The sequence below is a fragment of the Coregonus lavaretus genome (assembly GCF_964263955.1).
Source record: "Coregonus lavaretus genome assembly, chromosome: 1".
Taxonomy (NCBI): domain Eukaryota; kingdom Metazoa; phylum Chordata; class Actinopteri; order Salmoniformes; family Salmonidae; genus Coregonus; species Coregonus lavaretus.
This window is the reverse complement of record NC_139988.1, coordinates 52,262,441-52,275,727: the sequence shown is the minus strand read 5'-3', so window position 1 is coordinate 52,275,727 and position 13,287 is coordinate 52,262,441. Positions and strand designations below refer to the sequence as shown.

At 42.6% G+C, this 13,287-nt stretch overlaps 1 protein-coding gene across 1 annotated transcript in view; it reads right to left on the bottom strand.

Annotated features, from left to right (window-relative positions):
• The window catches only part of LOC311110132 (echinoderm microtubule-associated protein-like 4), a 115,752-nt gene extending 102,707 nt beyond the window's left edge, over window positions 1-13,045 (bottom strand). The window contains exon 1 of the mRNA XM_084152975.1: window positions 12,774-13,045. Coding sequence (XP_084009101.1) covers window positions 12,774-12,798 — 25 coding nt within the window. The 5' untranslated portion in view covers window positions 12,799-13,045. The remainder of the gene's footprint in view (window positions 1-12,773) is intronic.
• Window positions 13,046-13,287: the final 242 nt, after the last annotated feature.

Here is a 13,287-nt window from a genome sequence, read left to right as displayed (position 1 = left end):
GCTGAGCTGCTTGAATTTCTGCGCCAGGAGTGGCATAAAGTCACCCAACATCAATGTGAAAGACTGGTGGAGAGCATGCCAAGACGCATGAAAGCTGTGATTGAAAATCTGGGATATTCAACCAAAAATTGATTTCTGAACTCGTCCTAAGTTAAAACATTAGTATTGTGTTGTTTAAAAATGAACATGAACTTATTTTCTTTGCGTTATTCGAGGTCTGACAACACTGCATTTTTTTGGTTATTTTGACTAGTTGTCATTTTCTGCAAATAAACGCTCGAAATGACAATATCACCCAAACACATACCTATAAATAGTAAAACCAGATAAACATATTTTTGCAGTGGTCTCTTAATTTTTTCCAGAGCTGCATATATATATATAAACATTCTATTGGTTGCAAGAATTTTGTATAATCATTTAAATTTGAAAAACTCAAAGTTTTGAATCCGGCGTCGTTTTGTGTATCAGTTCATAAACCACGTGCCATGGAATCGGTACATTGAAAATCTCTTCCCAACTATTTTGCAATCTGTATAGCACAGCTTTCAACTTTTTGGTACTTAAATGAAACTAGTATACTTTTTTATTTACCACAATTTTCTTTAGCCAATTTTGGTCTTTAATGCAGGGCCGACAGTTCCTTACCTTATCCCCTTTCCACTTGTGGTAATGCTGCAATCAGTTGGTTGTAATTTTGGAAAGAGCAGACATATATTGTTGTTAACTGCATGTGTGACATAACTCAACCAGTCCTATTCATGATATAATTTTGGGAGATTATTTCATGACAATATTTTGGAGATTATTTCATTTTCAAATAACCGAAAGTGAGAGATTGTAATTGTTGAACACGGGGTGAGCCATTCTTACTAATCTGCTAGAGAACCAGTTCATATTTAAGTATAGTTTTTGTATGACTGAAGCCTTTAGTGAGAGGTCCAATGCTTTAATATTTAATCATTTCTGCCATCTGAACTCATATTTCATATGTCTGGCTTGCCATTCCAAATAAAAGTGGAATATGTTTTGATCATATAATTTAAAAAACTAGTCGTTAGGTGTAGGCAGGACCATAAGTAAATAGGTAAACTGGGATATGACTAAAGAATAAATCAGGGTGACTTTTAAACAAATAGACAGGTGTTGTCCTATCCATGGTAGCAAGATCTTTTCTAATTTGACTAACTTTCTATTAAAATGTATTGTAGTGAGATCATATGAATACCGAGTATTTCAACTTCACCGTCTGACCATTTTGTTAGTAAACTACAGAGTAATGTAAAAGTTGTATTTTTTAGCGATCCAATCCATTATTTTGGTGCACTTATCATAATTCGGTTTTAATGCAGAGAGGTTAGAAAAATTATCTAGATCCTCTATGAGTCTGTGCAGGGACCCAAATTGCAGATTCAAAAGAAAACATGAATTGTAAGCATAGAATGAGACCTTTGTTTTTAAATTCCTGGATTTTCCTTGATTTTATTGTTGGATCTGATTTTAATAGCTAACATTTCGATGGCCATAATAAATAGATATGCCAATAATGGACAACATTGTTTAACTCCTCTTGACAATTTAATACTTTCTGAGAAGTAGCCATTATTTACTATTTTACACCTGGGGTTACTATACATAACTTTAAACCCATTGTATAAGAGATTCTCCTAAATTAAAATAGTCCAGGCATTTACATATAAATTCCAGTCGTACTTTATCAAGGGCCTTTTCAAAGTCAGCTATGAATACCAGGCCTGGTTTCCCAGATTTTTCATAGTGTTCTATTGTTTCCAGTCCTTGTCTTATATTATCTCCAATGTATTGTCCATTTTAAAAACCTGTCTGATTAGGATTAATAATTTACAACAATACCTTTTTAACTATGCATTTTGCTAGGATTATGGCATCACAACACTGAAGTGTAAGGGGTCTCCAGTTTTTTAGGTGGACTGGATCTTTATATTTACCACCTGGGTCCTGTTTCAGTAATAGTGAAATCAGACCTTCTTGCTGAGTATCTGATAGATTACCAATTTTATAGGAGTTGTGTATTAAAAATACAAACTGAAATATTACATTTACGTAAGTATTCAGACCCTTTACTCAGTACTTTGTTCATGCACCTTTGGCAGTGATTACAGCCTCGAGTCTTCTTGGGTATGATGCTACAAGCTTGGCACAACTGTATTTGGGGAGTTTCTCCCATTCTTGTCTGCAGATCCTCTCAAGCTCTTTCAGTTTGGATGGGGAGTGTCGCTGCACAGCTATTTTCAGGTCTCTCCAGAGATGTTTAATCGGGCTCTGGCTGGGCCACTCAAGGACATTCAGAGACTTGTCCTGAAGCCACTATTGCGTTGTCTTGGCTGTGTGCTTAGGGTCGTTGTCCTGTTGGAAGGTGAACCTTCACCCCAGGCTGAGGTCCTGAGTGCTCTGGAGCAGGTTTTCATCAAGGATCTCTCTGTACTTTGCTCCGTTCATCTTTCCCTCGATCCTGACTAGTCTCCCAGTCCCTGCCGCTGAAAAACATACCCACAGCATGATGCTGCCACCACCATGCTTCACCGTAGGGATGGTGCCATGTTTCCTCCAGACGTGATGCTTTGCATTCAGGCCAGAGACTTCAATCATGGTTTCATCAGACCAGAGAATCTTGTTTCTCATGGTCTGAGAGTCTTTAGGTGCCTTTAGGCAAACTCCAAGCGGGCTGTCATGTGCCTTTTAATGAGAAGTGGCTTCCATATGGCCACTCTACCATAAAGGCCTAATTGGTGGAGTGCTGCAGAGATGGTTGTCCTTCTGAAAGGTTCTCCCATCACCACAGACAAACTCTGGAGCTCGGTCAGAGTGACCATCGGGTTCTTGGTCACCTCCCTGACCTAGGCTCTTCTCCCCTGATTGCTCAGTTTGGCCAGGTGGCCAGCTCTAGGAAGAGTATTGGTAGTTACAAACTTCTTCCATTTAAGAATGATGGAGGCCACTATGTTCTTGGGGACCTTCAATGCTACAGAAGTGTTATGGTACCCTTCCCCAGATCTGTGCCTTGACACAATCCTGTCTCAGAACTCTATGGACAATTCCTTCGACCTCATGGCTTGGTTTTTGCTCTGACATGCACTGTCAACTGTGGGACATTACATAGACAGGTGTGTGCCTTTCCAAATCATGTCCAATCAATTAATTTACAACGGGTGGACTCCAAGTAAGTTGTAGAAACATCTCAAGGATGATCAATGGAAACAGGATGCACCGGAGCTCAATTTCGAGTCTCATAGCAAAGGGTCTGAATACTTACGTAAATACTTCATTTCTGTTTTTTATTTTTAATAAATGTGCAAACATTTCTAAAAACCTGTTTTCGCTTTGTCATTATGGGGTATTGAGCACGCCCCCATTCTCATCGACGGGGCTGTAGTGGAACAGGTTGAGAGCTTCAAGTTCCATGGTGTCCACATCACCGACAAACTATCATGGTCCAAACACACAAAGACAGTCGTGAAGAGGGCACGACAAAGCCTATTCCACCTCAGGAGACTGAAAATATTTGGCATGGGTCCTCAGATCCTCAAATAATTCTACAGCTGCACCATCGAGAGCATCCTGACTGGTTGCATCACCGCCTGGTATGGCAACTGCTCGGCCTCCGACCGCAAGGCACTACAGAGGGTAGTGCGTACGGCCCAGTACATCACTGTTGCCAAGCTTCCTGCCATCCAGGACCTCTATACCAGGCGGTGTCAGAGGAAGGCCCTCAAAATTGTCAAAGACTCCAGCCACCCTAGTCATAGACTGTTCTCTCTGCTACCGCACGGCAAGTGGTACCGGAGTGCCAAGTCTAGGTCCAAAAGAGTTCTCAACAGCTTCTACCCCCAAGCCATAAGACTCCTGAACAGCTAATCATGGCTACCCGGACTATTTGCACTGCCCCCCCACCCCATCTTTTTACGCTGCTGCTACTCTGTTAATTATTTATGCATAGTCACTTTAACTCTACCCACATGTACATATTACTTCAACTACCTCAACTAGCCGGTGCCCCTGCACATTGACTCTGCACTGGTACCCCCCTGTATATATAGCCTCCCTACTTTTATTTTATTTTACTTCTGCTCTTTTTTCCCTCAACACTTTGTTGTTAATTTATTTTACTTTTTTATTAAAAAATAAATGCACTGTTGGTTAAGGGCTGTAAGTAAGCATTTCACTGTAATGTCTAAACCTGTTGTATTCGGCGCATGTGGCCAATAAAATTTGATTTGATTTGATATTGTGCGTAGATTGGTGATATTTTTTATTTATTTAATCCACTTTAGAATAAGGCTGTAATGTAACAAAATGTGGGAAAAGTCAAGGAGTCTGAATACTTTCCGAATGTACTGTATATATCTCACTAGGTCAGGATATTTAAGCCTCCATATATCCACTAGTTCCAATATAACCATAATATTCGTAATTTCTTTAAGTACATGAGGGTGATGGTTTGTAGTGCGATTTCCTTTACGTTCCATTGAGGTACCTAAAACCGTATAATAATCTCCCACCATAATAATTTAGCCATGTATTGCCTGTAAGCTCGATAAATTATTATATATATTTTCAAAGAAGCGTGGATCATAATTTTTGGGACCATATAGATTAATAAGACAAATCTGTTTATGGTCCAATAACATATTTAAAAGGATCCACCTTCCTTGGGGATCTGTTTGAACAGTTTGCACATTATATCCACCACATATCATCAGGTGAATGATAATGGCAAGGAGAAGTAATCAACATTTTAAAATGAATAGATTTGGAAAAAAAACACTTGCCGCACAGGAAACTTATTTGTGGCTGCTCACTCCGGTGAGTGTAATTGGCTCCAATGAGTGTAATTTGCTCAATATTAAGAGTTGAGAAATAAAGTTGACATCATTTGAAATAAAATATTATCCTCTTTTCTACTGTGGGTCTGTAATTCAACAAGTATTTATTATGTTGTTGCTAGCGATATTCATTAAAAAAAATTATATATATTTCCGCGGACCCCCTGAAGTACCTCCGGACCCCCGGTTGAATAACCATCCTCTAATCCTACCACTCTTTCTATGATCTACACCAGGGGTCCCCAAACTTTTTCCTGTGAGGGCCACATAACTTTTCCCTTCTCTGATGGGGGGCCGGTGTCAGTTTGTAACAGAAAAAGTGTGACGATCGTAGGGGAGCTTAAAACATTTATTGTTTTCCAGAAAGCCACACATAACCAAATAACCCTTTCCAGGTTCTTTACAGAAAAAAAGTCAGGAAACAAATAATAACACTATTAATGAAATAAATAATAACTAAATAACCCTCTCTGAGTTCTTCACAGAAAAAACAGGAAATAAATAACACTATTTATGAAATAAATAATAACTAAATAACTCTCTCTGGGTTCTTCATAGAAAAAAAAGCCATGGAACATTAACTTTCTGTTGTGCCATGCACAATCTTAACAGATAAAAGTTCAGCTCAGTTGTCAGAGCAGAATCTCTCTGACACATATGAGCAGTCTCTTAAAGTTCTTGTGTTCCTTCCTTATAATCCTTTTGTAGGTTCCAGTAGGCTTGTAGACACCGCTGTTTGCAGCTCTCTCTCATCAACTTCCCTGTGAAAACCACAAAGGAACAGTGGCGGCTCCTGAAAAAATTCTCAGGAGGGGCAATTTTTCTGATGATTTAGGTGACCTACACACATTTTAAAAAAGATATGTCCAGCAACAACATGAAGACAGGGGCAGCATATAAGTCAATACCAGAAGCATTTATTGACTGATCTGGGGAGATGGATTCCAGTTTCTGTGACAGATTATAAATAATCTCTGATGCCTTTGTTATATTAGCTTTTGGTTGAATGTACTGTCGTAGTAAATATATAATGTTATAGCTTGGTCTGACTAAAATCTTGTGCATGACCCATTTTGTGTTGGGCGTTTGTTTTCAATCAATGCTGTTCCTATCCTATAACAATGGACAAAAGAGTCCTATCTTGTCAGCCTTGTCAGCAGGTGGCCAAGGACAACACCCACGCCATAGGTCTCTCAGTTCTTCCAACTCACGAGTTCTTGCTCTGAGGACACACACACACACACACACACACACACACACACACACATCATCACTGATAACACACACACACACACACACACATCATCACTGTTAAACACACACACACACACACACAAAAATCCCCTCTCTTTAGGCTGAACATTTGAAGACAGAGAACCCGACTCAGAGCCAATGCAACAGTGGAGGGGACCTCGCCCAACTCATCAGGACCAATCAGAAGATCAGAACTACTAGATTCAACCTACATCATTTATTGTATAAAATGTCTGCACACAATGTTTTCGGGGCTCTCTTCAGATAGCTCCCTAAGAGTTTGACGAACGAGTCCGTGCACGCGATTCCAGATATCTTTACCTCTGAATAAACTGCCTTTATTATACCATATCCACCCTGTCCAAAGTCTCTACTTGGTCTCAGTTCTCCAGTAAACTTGTGATTATCAACAGTACACAACGGTAACAAACAATTGGGGGAACTCACGGGGCAGATAGTAAGGTCGCAGTGACACAGAAAGCAGTTCAATGTCGGGGCTCGGGGGTACAGAGTCGCTCTCTTACCAGGATCGATTTTCCCTGTGACTGTCAGATCGCGGTCCGCTCTGACCAGGGTGAAGCCGGCCGGCTCCACTTCTCTGTCCGGGACTCTGTCATCCAGCCAAGTCTCCCAGCTGTATTGGATTCCGCTGCCAGCAACGTTTTCATTATTTAGTCCGTTCGTAGCGGGTATGTACACGATCAACAAGATCAGTCCAAAACCCACCACTGGAAATCCATGGTTGGCAGAATGTTTGTAAACTAAGTGTACAAATTAAAAACATAAAATAACGCCACTAAGTGTACAAATTAAAAACATAAGATAACGCCACACTGCAGGTCGCAACAGAGACGCTGCTAGCCGCTATTTTCTTAGTTACGTTCATGGTTACGTCACGTATGACGAAAGCGCGTAAGTGCAAGCCCACAGACACCCATAGAGAATGTATTGAAAGCTTTGAAATTTGAAAAAAATAGATTTTACATGACAGGCTATGAGAGACTTCTGGGCGATTTTCAACCTGACTGAAATCGCCCCAAAAACGGGCGGGGCCATTTGAAGCACGACTTTAGCCTGATTTGACATTTAGTGGCAGTCAGATCAGATTACAACACTGATAACTACTGTTGCCGTGATATAATTGATTAGAAAAAAAATCCCTTCCTTTTCCCGTTTGGCAGTGCGTCGCCCATATCGCCCTATTGAACAGGCCGTCCCTGCAAAGGAAGCAGGTTGAGAAACTGAACTAAGTGATACAGCACCTACACAGCACAATACATTTCACTACCAGTATGGTTGTAAAGATGGATTTTATCCCAGTAGATTTTATTATGATTATATTTGTTTATGCTCAGAATGACTCATTCAAGTCAGAAAAGTGAGCTTACCTATGTATGTTCATCAGTGTGAACTGTGGGCCTGCATCTGGCTGGTGAGAAGTTGAATATCAGGTTCCATTCTAGTTACAGCCAGTCTCAAGCACTGATGCAAATGTTCATCTGTCAATCTTGATCTCATCGGAGTTTTCAGCAGTTTCATGCGAGAAAAGGTTTTCTCGCAGATATACGTGCTGCCAAAAACTGTGGACATTTTCATTGCGTGTTTTTTGATATTTGGATATGTGTCGTTTGGGAGGGCGGCATAGAAGTCAATGAGACTGTTGGGCTTGAATGCGTCTTTCAGAACATCACAGTTCTGTAACTCAGCCAACTCAAACTGATATGAAGGCTGGGCTTCATCAATGTCGGCAACAAAGGGGTTCTGAAAAAGACTGATTTCTTTTGCATGAACATGTAGTTCACTGAATCGCACACCGAACTCCGCCTTCAGCATTTCCAGTGCTTCCACGCACTTTTCAGCTGGGAACGGGACCGCTGGGTTCTCTGTCGACAGGTTTTGGGTAGCAGGAAGATGGACGAAGTTGCGCTTTTTCACTTGTTCCAAAAGCAGCGCTAATTTCACCTCAAATGCTTTTATGTGTGAATACATGTCGCAAATGAGTTTCCCCTCGCCTTGTAGCTGCAAGTTAAGGCTGTTAAGTATTTCTGTCACGTCTGTTAAAAATGCGAGGTGCCATTTCCATTCTTTTTAGCTTTGAGAGTTTGTCTGCTCGTATTTGGCCTTGCAAGCTATCGTACTTGTCTTTGTGACGGGATTCATAGTGTCGGCGAAGATTGTATTCTTTGAATACCGCCACCGTCTCTTGACAGATGAGACAAACAGCCTTTTCTTTGCATTGAACAAAAAAATAATCGTTTGTCCACTGCGGGTTAAATACCCTGCATTCTGAATCAATTTTTCTCTTACCTAACCTTTTCGCCATTATTCCGTTCTCTCTTTGACAGGGCCGGGCCTAGGATTTTTTTTCTGGAGGCCAAATAGGAAAAAAATCCGATAGCGTCTCTGGGATTGTTCAGAGGGCCGGGCCAAATGTGCTGACGGGCCGTATCCGGCCCGCGGGCCGTAGTTTGGTGACCATTGATCTACACAGACACAGTCCATTCCACCCCCTCCCCCGCCACCAGCAAAACCTCCCTGCCTAATCCTGATTAGAGATACCCTGCAGAGAGCCACTATGCGCCCCGCAAACGTGCAACCTGCCTGCACCCCTCCACCCCATCTACCCTGCCTGCCTCCCTCCATCTCAGCCCTCCCATCCCCTCCTCCCTCTCTCCCTCCTCTCTGTCCCCCCAACCTTCCGGTTGGTCTTGCCAGTAACTGAGGGGATCGAAACATCAAGGCTGCATTAAAAAACGGGGACTGGGGAGACGCATATCCTATCATTAATTTAATTGTAAGGCCTTTCTCTAACTGCCTCAGCAACTGCTAGGACTGGGGAGGCAATAGTGGGGCTCTTATAGAGCCAGTTCTGCCAGGTAGGGGCCACAGTCTTCTACCTATTGGGATAGCCATGGCAGGTACAAGCAGGGACCCCATAGCCAGACACAGAGGGACTCTATGATAATTTGGATGAATAGTGTAGCGTGCATGTGTGCGCGTGATCCCCTGAACTGTGGGCAGCACCAGACACCAGTGGGGGAAAATCGCTATACTTCCTGGTTCTGGTTGTGCATAGCGATCACTGGAGGATATCCAGTATCACTAATGAGCAAATTTCACACACATGTAGCCTTTAGTAAAAGAAAGAACAGACGGCCAGCATTCGGTCTCTGGGAAGAGCTACAAGCCACCCCTCCTTCCTCCCTCCTCTTCCCCCTCCTCCATCCTTCTCTCCTCCATCATCTGTTCATAGTAAGAGTGGAGACATGCTGAAAGTCAAAGGCTGTGCAGGCCTCCCATACATCTGTTTACAAACACCCAGCACATGATGATGACGCACGCACAAACACACACACAACCCCTCTCAATACGCACACAATCAAGTTAGAAAATCCCACAAAAACCATTGTGTGGTAGCGTCTGTCTGTCTTTTTGTAGTGCAGTATTGTCAATGGGTCTGGGGCAACTGGCTGACTGACTGATTGTCTGTCTCTCTCGCTCCCTCTCTCTGTCTGTCCACACTACTCTCATATAACCACTCCATGCTCAGAATAGGTTGAGCGGGACAATCCTATTTATTTTCATTCCAGCAGTAATGTAATACATTGTTATGGAGAGAGGGAAAAAAGAGGAGAAAATGTGGGAGGTTGGGAGGCGACATTCCTGCATCTGGAACCGTTCTGGAGCACGTGCATCCCTCTCCAGATCTCTGCTCTCCCTCTCCGTTTTCACAAGGAAGGAATTCTGTAACCTGATCCTCTAGTTGTCTTTAGTGCACTGACCAACCTCACATGGATTCAGTGTAGTGGGTCAGTGAGCACTGACCCATACTCACTCAGAAGGAAAATATCAACTTCACACGTGTAAACTATAGGTTCAAACACAATACAGACAAGCCTAAACGCATATACAACAAGTACAGCAAAGTCAAAAATACACAAGCTGCACTGATTTTGTCCCAAACTATGGTCTCAACATTCATATAATAGTATTGCCCCAAACACAACACACTAGTTAACATGTGAATGGGACAGGTGGCAAGGGCAGGGGCGGTGAACACTAGCAGCTGGCTCCTGTGAGTTCTATATTTAATCTCATTTGACAGTTAAAGTGCTGATTGGGTGCAGAAGGGGATCAGAGGGGCGGCAGGGGCACTCTGACGCCATCCCAGCAGCCTTTCACAGTCATGCCTACAGGTGCCCCGTTAACTGCCCTGGCCCAGTGGCACTGCCATCCACTCACACCCCGCACATACACAACCACATGAATCACCTAACACATCTACTGACTGACGTTTACTACTGAAGTACATTTATGATGCAGTTATGATGCTGGTCACATTTATCAATGACTAAGTCCTCTGACTTTATGAGTCTACAGCAAAGGTTATCAACTAAAGCTTGATCCTATTTTAGCAGAAGTGTGAATCTCTCATTTATTTTAACAACAATATGACATGCTATCGATACCCAGGGCAACGATTAGGGCCGGAACGATACCAGTATCGCGATACTCTTTAGTATCGTGGCAAGTAAACAGAAAATGAAGCGGATTTAACTTTTTAAAGAAAACAGCCCTAATGTTGGAAACAAACATCATTATGTTGTCATCCAGAGTCACATTTATTTATTTTCAAAGCTATAGCACACTATATTTTACATACAGCAGGTTTTTAAAGGACCAAAGACTTTGTTCTGCTTCGTGTTTTCCTTTTTGCCAAAGAAAGAATATCCCGATGCTGGTATCGTCACAGCCCTAGCAACAATACGATACAGCTGCACCAATATCTATCGCTGCAATGCCCCAGCCCTAATGTTCAGTAGATACCGAACCTTATGCTCTGTCACTTTAAAAATGTCACTGTACATATTTGTGTAATAGAGACCCTTCCTAGGAAGGCAGAAACAAATCCCATAAAGTAGCATTGCATAGAATGTTTGAAAGGGTAAAGCAGATACAAGACACTTACACTGTGGGTGTATGTGGCATATTGTATGCTGTTGCTTATGCCCGGAGGGCAGTGTGTTTAGGAAAATATTAAGAATATGTTTTTCTACTATAAATGTATGATAATCCATTGCATAATGTGTATATGTAAAGCAACATGGCCTTACTCAGAGTGAGATAAGGAGAAAGAGACAACAGCACTCTTTTTTTGCCTTCTCCTCTACTAGGCCCTGCTCTGCCCAATACCCTGGTGGGCAGTGAACACATAAGACTGGCAGCATTGGGCACACACCTCAATGTGTGCGTGTGTGTATGAGAGAGAGAGATTCAGTACAGTAAATGTTGAGGACAGGTTGGCACAGCATGCGGGCACTGCAGAGCAGGTATGATGACTGGGCGTGTATACCGCGGCGTGCTATGCACTCTCTCACACACCCTCCACCTCCTCTGCCATGCTCTAGGCTAATATCTGCGTCCTCTAACTTTACTGTACTGCATTGAGTGCATTAAAACATGAAGGATGAGGAGGGAGGGAATGGGATTCGCTCACACACACACCACATTAGAACGGGAAGGACAAGGACAGAATGACACTACCACCAATCAATCTATACTTTACTGCATATAAACACACACTCGATGACATCCACTGCAATAATTGCCTGTGGCATCGCCAAGCAACTCAATAAATTAAAAAAACTTAGTATGCATGTGTAGCCCAGCAACAGCAAGAATTTAACTGATATTGAGAGCAATTGACGCCATGAATGTTCCATCATCCCTGTAATAAAAAAAGAAACACTGTCGGATGTCACCTGCAGTAAACTCCAGGAGGTGTTTCTCTTTCCTATGGGGCAATTTCCAGACTTTCCAGTATTCTGCAGGGTATTGCATTATTGTTTACATATACTGTGTCTTTGAGATTCGTATAAATGTGATAATAAGGAAGTTGGAGCACACACAGTATTTGTGCATATTCTAATAATGTACAGTCATTTGAGATAGTCACCTGCCTGGTATCTAAAGAGGAAGTTTAATTCCTTTTGTTAGAATATCAGTCAGTTAAATTTGATTGTGTAAGGGCTACATTAGTACCTTTGGAAGGCCCCCTTGGAGTGCCACTCATCTGACACGTCCCCTCTTCACACACACACACACACACACACACACACACAATGCGCGCGCCAAATACGCGGCGCTGGCAATGCTCTCGCACACGACCCTACGCGCACCCGTATTGGCAGACGGACTGAATAAATAAATAATTTCTTGCCGAATCTATTCTTCAACCCACACGTCTTTCAAAAAGCTCTCTGCCATAGCAATAAAAGGCAATTGACGTAGAAAAAGCAGGAACGCACAACCCAGTGCGTATGAGAGAATAGCACAATATCCATTGCATTGTTACAGTAGCCTATTGCATACTATTTTTGGTATGTAAAGTGAAGCGTACTTGTGATATCCAGCACAGAAAAACAAAGCAATAAAACACTGCTCATAAAATGTGGTGCACTTTGACACATTGTAGCCAACCTGGTTTCAAGGTGATCTGTTACAATGTTGACTCGATTAGTTTACTAAATAGGCTACAGCACTGACACGTGTAGGCCTATACATGAAGATACAATACGTTCCAGGCTGCTATTCGCATTGACCACGTTCACCAGCTAGACAGACATATTAATAGGCTAGTATTCGTCTGTAACTTACCCAAACTGCCGGCGAAACCGTCCATTTCTGGGAGAAATAGCCGAGCAGACACCAAAAATATTCCTCTTTATGACGGGTCCTATTCTACCGTCGGTTTCAGTCCTGTATTCGGGGAACAGTGGGATAATGTAGGACTGTATGCGGTCTATCCAGACAGGCAGGCAAGGCGGAGATTTCTCAAGCCAACTGTTCTCGCAGTGGTCGCGAACGTATCGTAGTAAGCAGGAGGTCTGCCAAGTCGCAGTGAATTCTCAGTCCGGAGCAACACCGTGGTTCTCAAGGCCAGTTGATCACACTGCCTTGCTTGACTCCACGATCGTTCACCTCCACGGGTGGGAGGGAGGACAGGCAGAGCTCGGCTTTCGCGTTTCCGACTCCGCCCACTTTGGAACGACTTCCCCTCCACTGAATTGCTAGTCTGAGCCGGTCTCAATTCGACACAGCTGAGGATCCCCATGTGAAGGCCAGGCTGTCTAGGCCACTGCCAGTGACAGTGTAATATATATATATATAT